This window comes from Amphiura filiformis, chromosome 11, assembly GCF_039555335.1.
Source record: "Amphiura filiformis chromosome 11, Afil_fr2py, whole genome shotgun sequence".
NCBI classification, from domain to species: Eukaryota; Metazoa; Echinodermata; class Ophiuroidea; order Amphilepidida; family Amphiuridae; genus Amphiura; species Amphiura filiformis.
The window spans coordinates 16851253-16871036 of NC_092638.1; the positions used below are offsets into that span (position 1 = coordinate 16851253).

General features: G+C 35.8%; 2 protein-coding genes across 2 annotated transcripts in view; both read right to left on the bottom strand.

Annotated features, from left to right (window-relative positions):
- LOC140164452 (two pore channel protein 1-like) overlaps window positions 1-19784 on the bottom strand; it is a 57537-nt gene that overhangs the window by 21060 nt on the left and 16693 nt on the right. The window contains exons 8-14 of the mRNA XM_072187734.1: window positions 9944-10043; window positions 6030-6146; window positions 4207-4321; window positions 2668-2835; window positions 2274-2327; window positions 538-606; window positions 44-116 (exon numbers count right to left, since the gene is read on the bottom strand). Coding sequence (XP_072043835.1) covers window positions 44-116; window positions 538-606; window positions 2274-2327; window positions 2668-2835; window positions 4207-4321; window positions 6030-6146; window positions 9944-10043 — 696 coding nt within the window. The remainder of the gene's footprint in view (window positions 1-43; window positions 117-537; window positions 607-2273; window positions 2328-2667; window positions 2836-4206; window positions 4322-6029; window positions 6147-9943; window positions 10044-19784) is intronic.
- LOC140164450 (uncharacterized) lies at window positions 10713-19510 on the bottom strand. The gene is made up of 2 exons (XM_072187732.1): window positions 19273-19510; window positions 10713-14277 (listed from the first exon to the last, which is right to left on the bottom strand). Exon 2 carries the CDS (start codon window positions 14274-14276, stop codon window positions 11607-11609), a length of 2670 nt encoding a protein of 889 aa, XP_072043833.1. The 5' UTR covers window position 14277; window positions 19273-19510; the 3' UTR covers window positions 10713-11606.

Genomic DNA, 19784 nt, shown 5'->3' on the forward strand with positions numbered 1-19784 from the left:
GGCAGATCCGTACAAAGGGTGAATTATAGTAGTTGATACTTACAGATTCCAGCCTGAACTGAGATACTTTCTGACACCAAGACCTACAATCTTCAGGAATACTTCTGCCATGTAAACTAATACAAAGAGTAAAAGAAATAGAGATAAACACAATATATTTTATCAGAATATAAATCATTAGTAATAGATATATTACTCTATGAAGCACACCATTATTATCAACAAGGAAGGATATATTACAAAACTTTTACAAACTAAAAAAAATATCTCAAATTCCTCCAGTAGCGTAGCCAGGATTTTAGTGTGAGGGAACAAAGCCATATTTTCATCCCCATTGTCATTTTTTTTGTCCCATACTCTTTGCCATCCCTACTTTATCACTTGAAAATTTCTGTTGGGGCTCCCCCTGAATTCCTCTTAAGTAAAAAAACAAACCACACCAATAATGTTGAATACTAATCTTCCCAACAAACAAAGACAAACATTACCCCCCCCACACACACACACACATAATACAAAGAGGGTTATTACACTTACATATGACAAAGACCCAGTCATACCAGTAAACAGCAGCCAAATCTTTTTCCAGCTCCTCATCGTGATTTCCTGAGAAATATATGAATAAACACAAAATGGGCTATTCCATTTAAAATCCACATTCCCCCTGTGGAAGATTTAGCTAAAGTCTTCCATACAGGGAGAATAAGTTTTGAATCAAATAGACAATTGGGTAACTTCCATTTGAAATACTCACTCCAGTTGTGGAAGATACATGTATAGGTAAAGCCATAATGCAAGGGGAGTATGGGTTTCAGAATGAATAACTCTGACAATTACAATTCCAAAACATACTCCCCCATGGAAGGTATTTCTAGAATCTTCCACAGGGGTAGTGTGGATTTCAACTGGAATTGCCCAATGTAGTCAGTTAGCATTGCAAGATAAACACATACAGTTACTCGTTAAATTACAATAGGCATATTTATTTTTAAAACAGCCAGAGGGAAAGACAGAGACTAAATCCATCATGTATTTGTGTTATGCTCCGTATAGTGACAACAGAATAACTAACAGTTCATATCGTAGCAGATTCATGAAAATATTCTTGCGCAACTTTGGTTGTGCGCCATAGCTCAATTGCCTAGTGGCACCCATTTGCATGTACCTCACCGTTGTACATGTCGTTGTGACCAGACCATGCTCTAAAATTCTAAAAATATCAAACGGACACAACTCTGCAGTCTTAGTGCAACAAGAATCCTGTTGCAAAGTCTGCCACATTTTTAACACATAGTTTTTTCAGTCGTCAACCCAGGCAATTGATGAATGAGGGCAGTAGTCTAGGGAAAGACATGGGTGAAAGAGAGAGAAGTGGGAAGACAGAGACAGAGAGATCAAGATGGGGGAGAAACAGAGGCAATACAACCATCATCGTGAAAACATTACTTTTTTGGTCTGTGGTTATGATATTTTGCTTGCTACCTAAGTTCAATAATTTGCTGTAATTTCATTAATTTTCAGGCTTGCTATACCTACATGTAGCTACACTGGATTTCAGAGAAGAACGGCACTCTCTTGCTCAGATTGACGTGAGCACCCTGTTAATGAGCGACCTACGCGAAGCTTTGTATTCACTCCAAGGGCACCAATCTGCACCGACCAACGATTTGACACACAATTCGGCCAATCAGATTATCGGTCTGTTGCTACAATTGTCAGACGATTGATTCAGCCAATCAGAACCCTACTTCCGTGTTTACGCTCTGCACGCTCTCAAAATGTTAACAAGTGCCGTTTTTCTTTGACAAAAACTTAAGCTTCAATCTTTTGCTGTAATATATTTTTGCCGTTGGTCCCTCATGAAGGGCAGTTTATCTGCTTGAAACTCGGGTTGTATACCCCACTCAGTCATTAGCATCAATCCATCTTGAAAATGTGGGAGGGGGGACAATATTGACCTTGAAGAACTCTCTAGGAAGGCTCACTTTAATTAGTCAGCTGCATGCATGACAACGCTGCCACACCAGGCGTTTTCGTGCAGGATAAGCATTCTGAAGGTTCTGAAGGTATCGGTCTGAATTGTCAAAAATTGGCCTGAATTGTCAAAAATTGGCTGAAAAGAACCAAAAATTGTTCATTTTGCCAGAAGGTGGAGGGGGGCATGTACCCCATCCCCCCAGGATTGACACCCTTGGTGGCAGTATCGTAAGTTTTGAATATACCAAAGTTTAAGTCTGTGAAATTTCTTATGTGTAACTTACCTGATTGTATACTGTATGCAACTGTTTTCCCTGCAAAGACTATTCCATTTAAAGCTATGACTCCATCTGAAAGTGAAAGTAAGATCAATTACTATGAGAATCAAAGTCCAATCTGTGTTGGTAAACTTCATAATTTATTATTAGGCTATTCCAGTGAAATCCATACACCCCCTATGGAAGAGGTTACCCTAATCTTCCACACAGGCTGGGAGTGTGAATTTCAAATGGGCTACCCGAATTGGTGACTTCATACCAGGAGTGCTGTTTCTTTGATTTCATACTTACACACGACATAATCAAATATTCTCCAAGTAACAAACCAGTTGAGGGCTTTGAATGGCTTCTCTAGTGGGTATGGTAGCGTTTCATACCAGTAGGAGTGATCTTTCTTGGATTTTATACTTACACACGACATAATCAAATATTCTCCAAGTAACAAACCAGTTGAGGGCTTTGAATGGCTTCTCTAGTGGGTATGGTAGCGTTTCATACCAGTAGGAGTGATCTTTCTTGGATTTCCATTTCAAGTTGGTCACGTCATAGATGTTATGAAACTCTTGTAAGGTCAGCAAACCTGATGACAAAAAAATGGGTAACATATTGGTTAGGGTACAAATCAAAAGTCCTGTAAAGGACTATAGACCAACCTGAGCCATCCAGATCAATAAACTAGTACCTTCATTGAACCAGGATACAGGATTGGATCTAGATACTGTGTGGGACAACTTGATCAGACTGAGCAGGACCAATTAGGGCAGCCAGTTTCAAGAAAACATCAGAACTAACAACATCGGCTGATGACAAGGAAGTTGCTAGAAAGTGCACCCAGTAAGCGCAATAAACAAGTCAGTAGTAGCATTGCAGTATAATTTTAAATTATTCTAACAATGCTTATCTTTTATTAATTATTATCATTCTTGTTCACTTGAAATATAGTGCTTGCATGTTAAACAACAAAAATGTACAAGAATCTGAGATAAATAGTGAAAGTAGTTGCCTCAAAGCTGCAGCACAAGTTTGTCTTGCAGTGCGCATCTGTCTCCGAGAAATTGTCTCATTTTATTTTTTTCTTGTACAAAAATATTGGTAAAACCATGTTTTATAAGTATTAATTGGAAGATGATAACACTTACAAATTTGTGAAAATATCATATTATGTGTATAAGAATGCAAGTTTTGACAGTTCCAAGATTCTGAAGCGTGATATAATCTCACAAGCAGCAATTTGACAGGGCTGTTATGGAAATGGGGGTCATGAATATTCCCAATGTGATGTGACCAGAGGAAACCTGTTTATATCTGTTGCTCTAACTATCTCCGTTTTCTTTCTATGTTTTTATATATCTCAGTTTTCTTTCCTTTTCTTTCTTTCTTCCATCCAATAGTAGTCCCACATTTATGTTTTACCGACTTTATTTCCTCAATTTAACTATAGGATGCACACACATTTACACATGATGCGATAGCGTACATCGCAATCGCGTAAATATGTGCGCAAACCTGTGCCTCAAACAGCCATTGCCACAGCCGTTGCATAAAGCACACGCAAAATACACATAATTTTTAATGTTTGACCGTTTGTTATGAATGAACTGAAGGACAGAGCCATTGCTTGAGCTGGCTTTGCCGCCAAAAGAGGGTAAAAACACATTCCACATTGGATTTTAAAATCTTAGCAAGCTTTGAGAGATGTGTACTTTTTTGTTTGGCCTCAGGGCTTCAGCGTGATAGCTGCTATCTTAATTAATGCTTCGACATGACTGTTGAATTCACCTACCTGTTGCGTTTCTGTTAAGTGTCTTGAATGCTAGGCAGTGTAGGCACACATCTCTTTTGGAATAGCGAAGACGATAATTTTGCAGAAGCCCTTTGAACGCATGTGAAGCTCACTTTACCATGATGATATAGTAAATAATGCTTCAGCATGACTGCTGAATTAACCTACCTGTTGTGTTTGTGTTAAGTGTCTTGAATGCTAGGCATACATCTCTTTTGGAATAGCGAGGACGGTAATGTCGTAGAAGCCCTTTGAAATGTGTGAAGCTCACTTTACCAGGATGCTAGAATAGAAAATAAAAGTAGAGAAAGATAAGTTGCCTTACACTGGTCTTGGCTAAATTAACCCCATGAGAACTACTTTCTGATTGGCCAAAATGAATATTGTGTCCAATTTTGAAGCAATCAAGAAGGGTATTGATAAGATCATCTGCAAATGCAAGTTTGACCATAAATAGTTTAAAGCCTAGTCATAATTGGCAATTGGAATGAGCATTTCAAGTTATCAACCAATAAGAAATGCTGTTAGATGACCAGTAGTGTCCAGGGTGTTAATTGGATACAAGTAATTCTAATCAACTTGACACACTTATTTATTGAGAACCGACTGGCCTTCAGGCCAAATCTTCAGGCCAAATGATTATCTAGCAGCAGTGGGCTACTCCAGTTGAAATTCATGAAAGACATGACCTTAATCTCCCACACAGGGAGTATGAATTTTAAATGGGGTTGTCTGAATGGGTGACTCTATTTGTAATCTACACCCCCTGTGAGGAAGATTAAGGTCATGTCCTTCATAGGGGTGTATGGATTTCAACTGGAATAGTCCAACTGGTGACAAGACGGTGTTGCCAGAGATGGTTGATTTTGAATCAAACTGCTTATAAATGATATTTGCCTTTAATGATTTATACCGTAAAGGTTCGCCTAATAGCGCACATGGGCTCCCCTACCTTGGGCCAAATTTCATGTACAAAATAATAGAGAGCTCCCTCCTCTGAAAATTCCAACAAGAATTGAGGGTCCTTGCCCTTATTTGCTGATGGGGTTCTTACAGGAGGTGCACATTTAGGTTGTGCCGAAAATTCCAGTTATGTCAAGGGAGCCCATAGCGCCATTAGGCGAATCTTTACGGTATATGTTGTTAAACTTCACATTTTACAATCCTGATAAATTTGATTCTTAAAAGAAGTCTCCGCCAATCATAACATTATGCCTTATATGTTAGAAAAATAATTGTCAAGCACGAACCACATGGTTTTATTTAAAACAAACTCATATTGACCATAAAAATGAATAAAAATGCATAAATGTGATTTGTGCTTGATAATTATTTTTATAACATAAGGCATGGTGTGATTGCCGGAGACTTCCTTTAATGTGTATCATTTATATCACATAAATATGCAATACCACCTTGTAATTTTGTAAAATTTGTAAAATCATAATATGATATTCAAATGAGGACCTGCTTGGAAAGCAGTGCCAAACACTGAAGCTGTTTTATCCTAAATAAAGATAGAATTCATTGTTCACAAAATTCAAATAATGTCTGCACAGATGTAGCAAAATGAGCTATTCCTGTTGAAATCTATATGTGACACAATCTGGTCCATGGAGGCCAAAGGAGGTATTTTTGAAAATCGAGTTAACTGAAAACACCAAAGGTCTATCATACTTGGATCTACAGTTATGAAGTTTTGTGATATCTATTTTCTTATATATTTTATTGTTTTATTACTCCATATTTTTGCCTTTATCTCAATTTCAAATTTGCTGCCTTTGGCCTCCATGGACCAGATTGTGTCACATATACTCCCTGTAAGACATGAAATAATATCCCACACAGGGGGTGTAGATTTCAAATCGAGTCACCCATTCAGGTTACCCCATTTGAAATATACACCCCCCTGTGTGGAAGATGGAAGATTACGGCAATATGTCTTCCACAGGGGGTGTATGCATTTCAACTGGAATAGCCAAATGACTTACCCTTCTGCTACACAGTAGTTTGAAGGCGTGGCTAGCAGCAACACGCTGATGCAACAACATAGCTTTAAATTTCTCCTTCTCTATCCCTGTGAAGGTATCATACACAACAGCCAGCAACTGCAAAAGCATGAGGAATATAACAGCATGTAAAAATGTAATGATGAATCAAATTGGGGAAAGCAGACCCAACCAGTGTCAGAGACTGTAACATGTGATTTTAGCCCAGTGGAAATTAGTTTTGGCACACAAAGATTTACAATAATGTACCGTATTCATTCCAATAAGCGCCCATGCCCCAATAAGCGCCCACCAAGGGTACATGTATATTCAATTTGCTAAAGGGTACCATTAATGTTGAAGTGACAGATAGATGTTGATATAGTGAAATAGCTGGAGGACTACACATCCGGTGTAAACTTGCAATACATTTTCTACATCAGAAAAGCTACTAGAACATCTCAGGACCCTTTTATAACATAAGTAAATTCATCTCTAATAATCGCCCCTCACAAAAAATTAGGTAAACCAGGTAAAAAATAAACGCCCACCCAAAATGACTTTGTTAAGCGCCCTGGGCGCTTATTGGAATGAATATGGTATATTACAATTAGTCAATTTGAAGAATTTTTGAGCCAATTAAAAATGGGCCATTTTGGGTAGAAATGCTTCATTTGGTGCGGCACCTAATTTCCAGTGAGGATAAACATGGGACACAACCATATTTGCATGTTAATTTATATACGAGGGGTATCAAAAAGTTTTAGAAATCGCCCAGAAGTGAAAGAGCTATATCAATGAAATTTTGTCAGTGTAATCACTGGTCCTTATGTACATTATGGTCCAAAAATGGTCTCATAGGTATGTTTACTTTTTTTACAGGTGGCACTAGATGCGAATAACCTGCTGCCCCAGTTACTACGCATAAACTGCAAAATTGAGAAAATTGAGGCAAGCAGCATTATTAAGATCCTGCTTTTGAAGGGTTGCAGTGCCTAGAAAATCGATAATGAAATGAAAGTTATCTTCGGTGGTGATTGTGATATGTCACTGTCGCTTTTTGGAAAAGGAATTTTTATTTAATCACAGATGTGCTGGGCACTGTAACCCTTAAAATGGAACTTAATCATGCTGCATGTCTCAATTTTCTCCATTTTGCTGGTTATGCGGTTACATAGGCAGGTAGTGACATCTAGCTCCTGTAAAAAAAAGTAAACATACTTATGAGTCCATTTTGCACCATAATGTACATAAGGACCAGTGATTGCACTGACAAAATTTCATTGATATAGCTCTTTCACTTCTGTGCGATTTCTAAAACTTTTTTATATTTTCTCGTATAGTTATGAAAAAATGAACCTAAAACTCTTTTCATTCTCAATGTATTGTTGTTTGCTTTCTGCATGTAATGTGACTCTGCTGATGACATGCTAAGCGATATGCATACAGACCTTTTATGCTCATGGTATCTGAAAGCTACCAACCATTCCATTTTAGAACTTACTTTGAATATATTCTTATTTCTCAAGACAGCTAGTTTTAGCTCACCTATGGGTACAGTCAGTCTACTCTGAAGTACAAAGTACCGACGCGGACGCACACATTGTGCCGACTTTGAAGGCACGCATACCTGCAGCTGAGCCGCAGCACTACGCACTGTTAACACGTTGTATACGTGTGCGTTGTCACTTTGTACTTCAGAGTGGACAAACTGTAGTTTTCTATTAGGAATTAGCTTGACTTTTTTAATCCAAAAAGAGGTAAACATACTAATGAGAGTAGTGAGCACTGTCTTGTCAAAAAAAATTCTGCAGGTGCATTATTTGAATCCCCATGAATAACAATTCAATATGTGACATGATCAAGGAGAATGAGTCGTATATTGTTATAATATTGTGTTTGAGATATTGGCAAAAACAGTGTTCAAACTGCTTATACTGTTTTCAGCCATTGATAAATTGCTCATAACTCGGCAACCAGACGGCCAATGTTGATGAGGTTTGCATCAAAATATAGCATTTGTAAACTGCCAGAAAATTATATAAAAAAACTTCTAATTGAAAATTGCCAACATGTTACTCATTCCCCTTGATCATGTCACATGTCACGATTCCCATTGCATAAAGCATCATGGAGCTTTCTCACTTTTAAATTCTTTGGTAAAATGTCACAAAGCATGCATGGATGTCTTTAACAGATTACAAAATCTGAATTACTAACGATGCATGTTGCAAATCAATGAGACAATGTTTTGGGAATCTCTTCGAAAATAACCCAAGCCAATTTTTGATTTACACTTGATAGCTTAGAGCGACTGTAATGTGAAAAGCAATGTTTACATCATGGCATTTGAATATACTAACTAATTTTACTCTCCAATTCATGAATTAGGTTGATGGCTCAGGGCATAATCTTTTTAGCGAACATGAGGAATCAGCCTAGTCTATGGGGGTATCACCCTCCCTAAAAAAGTTGGGTTTTTTTGTTGCTCTTTTATGAAAAAAAAAGTAATTTTTTTGTGCTGGTCTGTGTCAGCCAGTCCCAGCCGGCCGGCACCTGCCAGTGTAGCTACAACCCTGTATACTATCTTGTCGATCATACATGTACTTCAGAATGTTGCACTTACAGATTTTTACCGATTAAAAAAATTTGTTTTCAAAAGCTGATGATCAGGATATAGATATATAATTTACAAAATAATAGATTCAGCAAGCAGACAATGATTGGTCAATCCAGCTCATGTGACAAGCTGTGACAAACACCATTACTCGGTAGTTGAAAATTGTTTAACTCACAGAATAAACAATGTGAACAGAAGGCAAGTGAATAGTACATATATACGAGAGAGAAGCATGTTATTGGCATTTAAATCAATTTTGTTTAAAAATATTGTCAATTTAAATTTATGTGTAATTTAATGTATCATATATAAGTATTTTTTACCTGAACATTGTATGTAATTCAGCTATTAGCTAATAGCTGCGAAATGTACCTTTCTAATATAATAAGCCTTGAATAAAACCTGACCTGCATTTGTAAAATTGAGGGTTATTGTTCGATCGGATCAATGCTTTGAAAAATGGAAAAGCATAAAGAGCATAGCTTTCAAAGGGTGATCATGAAAAATGATATGCTATAAGGAGTCGGAAACACATTCTCTTACCAGGGAACATAATAGATAGATGCATGTGGCTGACCCATTCTGGAAAGTTCTTTGTGTTAAGGTGGGTAAATATAACATTTTATTAACATTTATTTTGATTTCTGTTAGACCCTTTTGAACAAATCAGCAGTTTAATAAGAAAGCTTAGCCCCCTGAGCACTACCTGCCAATCTAACATTGCCTCTGATTGGTCAATTACATGATAACTTCACTTTAATCATCAATCCGAATGGAGCTTTGGAAATAATTCACCCCAACTTTTTTGCATGGTGAAATTATTCTAACAATGTTATTGATTGGGCCAATTGATAATGAAAACTTCTTTTTGCCCAATCAGCAGGTAGTTCTCATAGGGTTAACTATCTCAATCAACTGAAGCAGGAATATCCCCCCCCCCCAACATATTACTCATGCTGCAACAACCTCTCTTTCAGATGACTTAAACATAAATAAACCTTATGATATAATTTTGGGGTTTTGGGAATTACCAAAATGGCCTAAACACTTGACTCAATTTGCCTGATCACATCACAATGAATTTATGTTGGCACTAGGCTCCACAACATGCCCATCTATCAGGGCACAGTTCTTTAACCCTAATACATTTGTACATTCTTTCAATGACCTTTGAAAATTTGAGACCAAAAACTCATACTCTGCAACTTGAGGTCAAATTTTGCATTATCACTGTTTAACTGAGGTTATTCAACTATGCCATTGGGATGAGGCCATTGTGGTCCATAGTGTGACTTACCAAATTCATCATGAAATAGAGCTCTAAGATGAGAAATGTGATGAAGTAGATGGAAGCCCATCTTGACTTGTTGTATGCTGGCATCATTACATCTGGGAAACTATAATCAACATCAAATGCATAAATGGGTTAATACATGGATACTTATAACAGGTGCAGCCAGTAGAAGGCATATCAGTGTTACTGTATAACTGAGACGAATATACCTAAAGGGATAGGAAGCAATGCACAATTACCCTCTCAGCACTGTGCCAGGTCTGTTGCGGTATTGTTATGTAAATAGCGTCAATCGATCCGAGTGATTGCTGCATTACTTCCGGGAGTTCGTGTCGATGCTCTCTCATGCATGCGCAAATCAATTATAGGTCGCTTTTAATTGACCTCGAGGTCACTTTTGGTAAACAACTTCAAAATGCGTACGTAAATTGAAAGTTCTCAGTCAAAAGTTTCGTCTAAAGTTTCTTCGTCAGCGATTATTATGGAATCCAACTTTGTTAAATGGGATGATATGGACTTAGATTTTTTATTTGGAGAAGACAACTGGACAGATAACGAGAATGAGGAGGTATTTGGTGATGAAAATGAGTGGGTTTCGTCGAGTGAAAGTGATGCTGCCAAAGACGTTTCTACTGCAAATACCGAGAAAGAAAACTTATAAAAAAAATAATAATAATTTTTTTTTTTTTTTTACAATTTCTGAAATTTTTCGAAAAATGGGGGGTGGGATTATACTCGAACGTGGGACTATACTCGGACGAATACGGTACATGTACCAATAATCATTAGTAACATCCTCTCACCTGTTGTGCCAAAAATGTCTTGAATACTTTTCCCTAAATTGATTCCCAGCATCCAAATTTGTTGAGTTGACCCCAGTATATACTACCTTTGAATCAAGTCCCACCCCAAATTCTAATTGTAAAAAAAAATAACAATAATTTATATTTTGGTTTTGCAATGTCCCTGGACCTACATAGGGCTAAATGCTAGAAAAAAGGGGGAAAAGTTTGTGTTTTTAACTGAGATAAAATACTATAATTTGTGTACATGTCATGTCATAGTCTATAATGATTTCATTTTTAAATACATTGCATTTGTATCCATTTTGAAATAGCTAACTATGACATGAACACAAATTATAGCTTTGTATATTGAAAACACAAAAAACTTTTTCTTTCTTTTTTACCACTTAGGGCAGTTCAACACGGACAAAAAAGATTTTTTTATTTCGAGTATAGTCCCACCCGATTGTTTAACCCAAAAAGAGATCAGTATGGTATTGTACAAATAACAATACTGACAATGAGGAAAATAATATTTGCATTACATAAATTATGCAAAAATTTGTAGACTGGCTTACAGTTATAAATACATTTTGTACATCAATTTCATGCAACATGAACTTTTTTCCATTTTAATCAAGCAAAATTAGTTGTTGACTGTTGCATGTACATTGATTTTGAGGTACATGTAGAGATGTACCTGCATGCATTCAATTAATGCAATAAATTTTGATTAAAAATTTTCAACAGCAAAAAAAGCTGAAAAAGTTAACAGCAACACAAATTATTAAAATTGAATGTGATGAGACAACTTGTATTCACACAACTCAAAAAACAACATGCTTGCTGAACAAATAATTTTGCTTGATTTTTTGTTTGTTTTAGATGGAATATGGCCTTGACTTTTTTCTCGGCAATGGAGAATTTACAGTATCTCTATTAGGATCCGACTTCCTTCGCTTGGTGTTACCTCTCAAAGGAGCAAGTGCAGATGAGCCAACAACTCTTAATGTTGTGATGAGGTGCTTAACATTGTCTATTGTGGGGTTATCATTTGCCCCTCCTTTGTGGCGGTAATGTCCAAAATGTTGCTCTAATGCGTCCTGGTTAAACACTTCCGTTAAAACAAACGGTGCACCTTCCTTCAAAAGGTGCCTGACACAAGCAACTATCGATCTGACAGTAATTTTGAAGCCGTCAAGTGTCTGTTGACTTAGCTGCATTTTTGCATATTGTTCTTTTGAAAATTTGCCAGGCCTATTTTTTACACTATCTCTCCATGTGTCGAAGTATTTCAAAAAAGTATCGCTTAACCATGTCAGACGTTCATCGTTGGAATCGGTGTATGGATCCAAGTTTGGATTCCTTTTGTTTGCTCCTTCATACAAGTTCCTAGAATTAACACAGTCAAAAAATTTGTTCACATGTCGAATAAATTCCACAGTCCCTGTGACTTCAGCACCATACTCTTGTTCAAGGTGTGTAGCAACATGACTGCTCAAGACTTGGGCAGCCAAATTGACTTTCATCTGACTGTATGAAGTCAAGTCGATGTGCGCTCTGTTCAGATTTGATTTTGTATACATGTTGTTCTCGATGTGCTGTTCATATAGATTGACGATGTGCAACCATGAAATGTTGTATCCATTGTTCCACAAGTGGCGGCTCTTTTTGTGGCTGTGTGAATTTGCAAAACAATTCCGTGCAGTTTTCAGCAGATGTGGCATATCTGATATGAAATACAGCATACGGTTGTCATCAGCGTATGGGTTTTGACAAAAGTTGACTGGCTCACTTGAATTATTATGTTCACTACGATGCATGTCAAAGAACTTGCGGTTTTGACCTGCTCCATCACAAGTAATAAAGAGCACCTTTAAGCCAGCCTCTATCTCTAACAACTCTATTGCGCGCCATAAAATAGTGTACAACTGTGTAGAATCTAAGCTGTTTGTGCTGAAAGCTGCAAGCGGGAATTTGAGATCTGATGATGCACCCTTAACCATCAAGACAAGGGCACTTGTTGCCAACTGACTTTCAGAATTTGAAATTCCATTTTGAAGCTCCATAATTTGATTGCTAGTGCTATCAAGGTTTACATAGCCAACAAGTTCACCAGTTGTAGGACAATAAACCAAGTCACTCTTTACTTTTATTTCGTCCTGCAGTAAGCCTACGTAGCTCTTCCAAGGCTCATTATATATCCCCTTTTCTTGGCACTCTTTTACCAGCATGGCAATTGTTTCAGGCACAAAACCCATTTTGCTAGGCACGTAATGGGTGTAATCATACAGTGTCCTTTCACTAGGAAGGTTGATGAATCCAGAGTCCTTCATTGCTTGGTACGCTTTTGAGGATTTCGATTTCAACAAGAGAGACCATTTTACAATTAACGGGTGCCAACGCATAGAACATTTGTTTTTAAGTTGGTTGTATTTTATTTGTTCATCCCAAAATATCCGCTGAAAAGAATCGGCCTCAAAGTTCTTTTCTACTTGGGGTGTGTATTCCGTCACTAAATTGTAAATATCAGAAGTTTCTTTTGCATTCAGTTCAGTAGCTTGTTTCTCAATTTCAAGCTGAATCCTATTTCTGAGGCGCCTATTTTGGAGTTCAAGTTCCTTTGCTTTCGCTTTCAGAAGTTTCTGCTTTTCTTCCAGTTCTTTTCTGTTCATTGAGCAATTGGGGCGCGACGAAGATAGAATGTTCACATTATTCGTCTTCTCATTAGTACGTTTATCCTTCATGCGATACGCACCTCTGAGTTTTTGGCACGGTACACATCTCAAGTTTTGAGCTAATACTAATAATTCACAATTGTCAGAACGGATTGTGGCAGAATAATTTGCACCACAATTTCCTTCAAGGTATGCAGCTCCCTTGTCACTAAATATGGAGACATATTTGCCATCAGGGTTTCCAAAACACACAGAATGTTCACTAACTGATTTTGCTAATAGCATAAGATCACTAATGATGAAGGTTTGAGAAATCTCCTTATACGCGCTGTGAGTCGATGGCAAGCTTTTCCCATGAACTTTGATTGTAGGTATGAGATTACAATCAACTGAGAGAGAGAGTTTCATATTAATGTTAGGTTTTTCATAACACTGGATAAGATGCAACTGCTCTGTAGTTTTCAGGACATCAAAGTTCAATTTGTTGAGTTCTGCCTCGTGTGTGATGGTATCTTCTTGAAGTCGCTGTAGTGTTAGATGATTAACATTATCTTCAGGTTTATACTGTACAACCGAACCATCGAAGACTAAAAAATACTCATCTGCATGAAAGCCATCACTGTCATGGTGTGGTGGATGGGATTCTTCATCTGCTGCTGCCATCTCATCATAATGCAATATACACATGCAATCACCAAATTGTCCAGAATATCCACAGGGAGATTGAACCAAATCATATTGTGATGTACATGTAGGCATAGCATATGCATGTTCAGGAATGACAGCTTTACAATCAGCTGCAGCTTTCAAATTATGTTTTGTGCGACGTTTTGGCTTCCCTATTGATTTTTTTCCACGCTTTAACCTGGGCATTCTGTTAAAAAAAGAAGAGAAAGAATCATTAACAATCATTCACAATGTGTTGAGTGGTTTAAATAGTCCTGACCAATAGCAAATTTCATGAACATTGTATTTTCAAACATGAATTTCTTTAAATGGTGCTGGAAGCGGCTTAAAATGGCAAGTACATGTAACTCCAATTTTGGAGGGTCTGCGCCCGCCTCAAAACCTCCAATGTTGGAGGTTCTGCGGATGCTACACAAAAATAGGCCTACACACCATTTTTTCAAAATTGGGGGTGGGTCGGTCTATACTCAAATTTCAACAAAAAAAGTGGTTTTTTTAAAAGTTATTAATTTTTTTAGTTTTTGGAGTGTCATGGACCTAGAGCTAAATGCTAGGATCATTATTCATGGTTGATTAAAAAAATGTAGTGTTTTGAATAAATTTATACTCATGTCATTCTCTATTAATGATTTCAAAATACATACAAATTCAATTTGAAATCATTAATAGAGTATGACATGAGTACAAATTTATTTAATAAACATAGGCCTACAATTTTTTTTTAAATCAACCATGAATGATCCTAGCATTTAGCCCTAGGTCCAGGGACACTCCAAAACAGAAGAAATAAATATCTTATGGAGGATAAAATACATACCGGTATACATATATGGAGGATAAAATACATATAAAAGGACAATTTATATAGCGAATGTCCACCGCTTTCTATACATGATGCTTAAAAGGACAATTTATATAGCGAATGTCCGCCGCTTTCTATACATATGCTACTTATAAGGACAATTTATATAGCGAATGTCCGCCGCTTTCTATACATGATACTATAAGGACAATTTATATAGCGAATGTCCGCCGCTTTCTATACATGATGCTTAAAAGGACAATTTATATAGCGAATGTCCGCCGCTTTCTATACATGCTACTTATAAGGACAATTTATATAGCGAATGTCCGCCGCTTTCTATACATGATACTTATAAGGACAATTTATATAGCTTAATGTCCGCCGCTTTTATACATGATACTATAAGGACAATTTATATAGCTTAATGTCCGCCGCTTTATACATGATGCTTAAAAGGACAATTTATATAGCGAATGTCCGCCGCTTTGTTTGATGGCATTTTCTTCAGAAGGGGGGGGGGCAAATAAGAAAAATAGGGGGGCATACACTTTTGATGACCAAAATGTAGGAGTCACAATGACCACCGACGTTTATTTCATCCAAAAAGATTGATTTCAATATAATTTTCCCCCTGTTTAGGAGGTAAGGTCTTAAAATTTTTGTTGCCAAAATAGGGGGAGTCACAATTGGATTGATGCCGACTTTTTGTTGTACATTTGGGACCCCCTTCCGAAGAAAATGCCAGCCCCTTTGAGCCTTTCTTTACATGTGGTGATATTTAAAAGGACAATTTATATAGCGAATGTCTGCCGCTTTCTATACATGATACTTTAAGGACAATTTATATAGCGAATGTCCGCCGCTTTCTGTTATATACCGTACTGACGCGAGTATAGTCCCCCAAATTTTCGAAAAATTTCATAAATTAAAAAAAAAAAAAAAAAAAAATTCAAAGCATTTTGAAATCATTAATAGAGTATAACATGAATACAAATTATAAATTTTCATATTAAAAATACAAAACATCTTGAATTTTTTTTTAAAATTTAGGTCAACCATGAATGAACCTAGCATTTAGGTCTAGGTCCAGGGACACTACAAAACCGAAAAAATAAAAAACTTAAAAAAAAAATAAAAATTTTTTTGAAATTCAAGTATAGACTATACTCGCGTCAGTACGGTACTTAAAAGGAAAATTTATACAGCGAATGTCTGCCGCTTTGGGGGCTGGCATTTTCTTCGGAAGGGGGGTCCAAATAAACTGTCTGAAGGTTCATAAATTTTGGGGAAGAAAAATAGGGCGAGTCACAATTGGATTGACGCTGACTTTTTGTAAATTTGGGACCCCTTCCATAGAAAATGCCAGCCCCCTTTCCATACATACGGTAATATTTAAAAGGACAATTTATATAGCGAATGTCCGCCGCTTTCTACATAAAGGACAATTTATATAGCGAATGTCTGCCGCTTTTTATTATCATATTTTATTCATAAGGACAATTTATATAGCAAATGTCCTTTGCTTTACTATGTATGTACCGTACATGTATGTATACATGTACCGTACATGTATCATTTTTAAAAGGACAATTTATATATAGTGAATGTTTGGTGTGAATTCGTAGGCCATGTATTTAAAAGGTTTTGCGTACCATCCGCAAAAAATCCAAAATCGAAGTAGTTAGAACATTATATTAAACACATAAAAACAGACGCAAAACCTCTGATTCTGGAGTTTTTGCGTACCAACTACCATCTGCAGAAACTTCAAAATCTGAGGTTTTGCGGCAGGCGCAGACACTTCATGCCTCAAAATACACAATGTTTGATTGGGCGTTCCAAATTGGTATATTTCTGAAGAAATCATCAAAAAACTGTCGAAATAGTCTCGACTGAGGTATAAATACCACGTTTGAGACTAATTCAACAGTTTTTTATGATATCTTTGGAAATACACCGATTTGGAACTTTTAAATTCAATAATGATAAAAATAGGGCCTTTCATTTGATATCATATATTACATGAGTACATGATCATGGATAGATAATTATTATTCAAATAAAAACACTGTAAATTGATTTCCTATATCATGTCAGCCTGAGACGAAAATGTCGTTTCAGATGTCACCTTCCTTTAAAAATATTGAAAAACATATTGATATTGTATTGTGTGGTTTTGTTGTTTTAAGAAATTGTCATTTCTTTCTAAGGCTATTTATATAAAAAAAATGAAGGCAGATAGACAAAAATTGAGTTTATCACAACTTGTGTTGACTTTATCAGAAACCAAAAATGGAACAAATATCTGTCAGGATCCATTTTCTTTTGAAAAAACAAATTGAATTGGTTTTCTTTAATGAAAATGGAGATTTTTGAACAAAACGGTAAAAATTTGCCTCTTTTTAAGCCTTATTTACAAAAAAAAATGAAGGCAGATAAACAAAAATTGAGTTGATCACAATCTCTTTTGAGTTTATCAGAAACCAATAAAAAAGGAAACAAATATCTGTCATGATCCATTTTCCTGTGAATTTCAACACAAATTGAATTGGGTGTTTTAAAATGAAAATGGGGATTTTTGAACAAAACAGTAAAAATTTGCCTGTTTTAAACCTTATTTATATAAAAAATGAAGACAGAGACAAAAATTGAGTTTAAGATCACAATCTCTCTTGAGTTTATCAGAAACCAAAAAAAAGGAAACAAATATCTGTCATGATCCATTTTCCTGTGAATTTCAACACAAATTGAATTGGGTGTTTTAAAATGAAAATGGGATTTTTGAACAAAACAGTAAAAATTTGCCTGTTTTAAACCTTATTTATATAAAAATGAAGACAGATAGACAAAATTGAGTTTAAGATCACAATCTCTCTTGAGTTTATCAGAAACCAAAAAAAAGGAAACAAATATCTGTCATGATCTATTTTCTTGTGAATTTCAACACAAATTTAATTGTTTTTTTTAAGAAAATGGGGATTTTTGAACAAAACGGTAAAAAATTGCCTCTTTTTAAACCTTATTTATATAAAAAATGAATGCAGATAGACAAAAACTGATTTGATTACAATCTCTCTTGAGTTTATCAGAAACCAATAAAAAAGGAAACAAATATCTGTCATGATCCATTTTCTTGTGAATTTCAACACAAATTTAATTGTTTTTTTTAAGAAAATGGGGATTTTTGAACAAAACGGTAAAAATTTGCCTCTTTTTAAACCTTATTTATATAAAAAAAATGAAGGCAGATAGACAAAACTGATTTGATTACAATCTCTCTTGAGTTTATCAGAAACCAATAAAAAGGAAACAAATATCTGTCATGATCCATTTTCTTGTGAATTTCAACACAAATTTAATTGTTTTTTTTAAGAAAATGGGGATTTTTGAACAAAACGGTAAAAAATTGCCTCTTTTTAAACCTTATTTATATAAAAAAATGAAGGCATATAGACAAAAACTGATTTGATTAACTCTCTCTTGAGTTTATCAGAAACCAATATAAAAAGAAACAAATATCTGTCATGATCCATTTTCTTGTGAATTTCAACACAAATTTAATTGTTTTTTTTTTAAGAAGGGGATTTTTGAACAAAACGGTAAAAAATTGCCTCTTTTTAAACCTTATTTATATAAAAAATGAATGCAGATAGACAAAAACTGATTTGATTACAATCTCTCTTGAGTTTATCAGAAACCAATATAAAAAGAAACAAATATCTGTCATGATCTATTTTCTTGTGAATTTCAACACAAATTGAATTGGTTTTTTAATGAAAATGGGGATTTTTGAACAAAACGGTAATAATTTGCCTCTTTTTAAGCCTGAATTATAAAAAAATGAAGGTAGATAGACAAAAACTGATTTGATTACAATCTCTCTTGAGTTTATCAAAAACCAATAAAAAAGGAAACACATATCTGCCATGATCCATTTTCTTGTGAATTGCAACACAAATTAGCTTTTTTTTCTGTACAAATTTATGTGTTTTTGTAACAAAACTAAGGATTTTGGTTATTTTAGGGATTTTTCATGGATAAATGTCATGTTTTACAAAAGCTTTAAAAAAAATACAAGTTAATACCGATTTGAAACGAGAACCAAATATTACGAAATTCCAGGTTTGAGAATCGTATTTGCTTTCATTTTTCAATGAATTGATACACAAAATGAGCCAAAATCATGTTTTTACGACAAAATCGGCATGTGACTAAAGTATCAGAATTCGGAAGCCTGTGCATACGAAATGCACAGTGTCATCATCACTCACGTAAGCTTTATAGTCGATCTCAAAACAGCGCCTGTTCTCGCGTTTTCATCGTATAAATCGTTTTTAACTTCAACATTTACGTAGAGTAACAATGAATTTAACTTACCTTTTAATTTATCTAACTGTTTATGTGGAGAATACTGATAAAATTAGCGTTATTTTGTGACGAAATTTCGATGTAGTTTTCATTCAGAGAGTCGCCATTTTGTTTGTTTGTTTCCGTACCCACGCCAACAGCGCCGTGTACGATGAGAGTTGGTGAAGCCGCAACAGACGTACTGAGCGATGCTTGGGTAAACAACAATAGATCGAGTGCTTGCTTCCTATCCCTTTAGGTATATTCGTCTCAGCTGTATAATGGGACATTTTTGTGAAGTTGTTACCTAGCTGGGGGGTTTACAACCCCCCGAGCTAGGTCCTGTTTTTCTATCCGTTCTTTCTTCTTCTTTCTTCTTTCTGGCAATAAACTTCAAAATGCTTCTCCTCCTACATGTTACACCCTACAGTTACGTAACTTGCACATATGTATCGGCTATGTCTAGTTCCCATAAGGTATAAACAGAATTGGGGTCAAAGGTCATTAAGGGGGCATTACGGTATATAACCAAATACTTTCAA

Excerpts from the sequence above, each read along its gene's own strand:
- LOC140164450 (XM_072187732.1), bottom strand. The coding sequence starts at position 14,276 with ATGCCCAGGTTAAAGCGTGGAAAAAAATCAATAGGGAAGCCAAAACGT.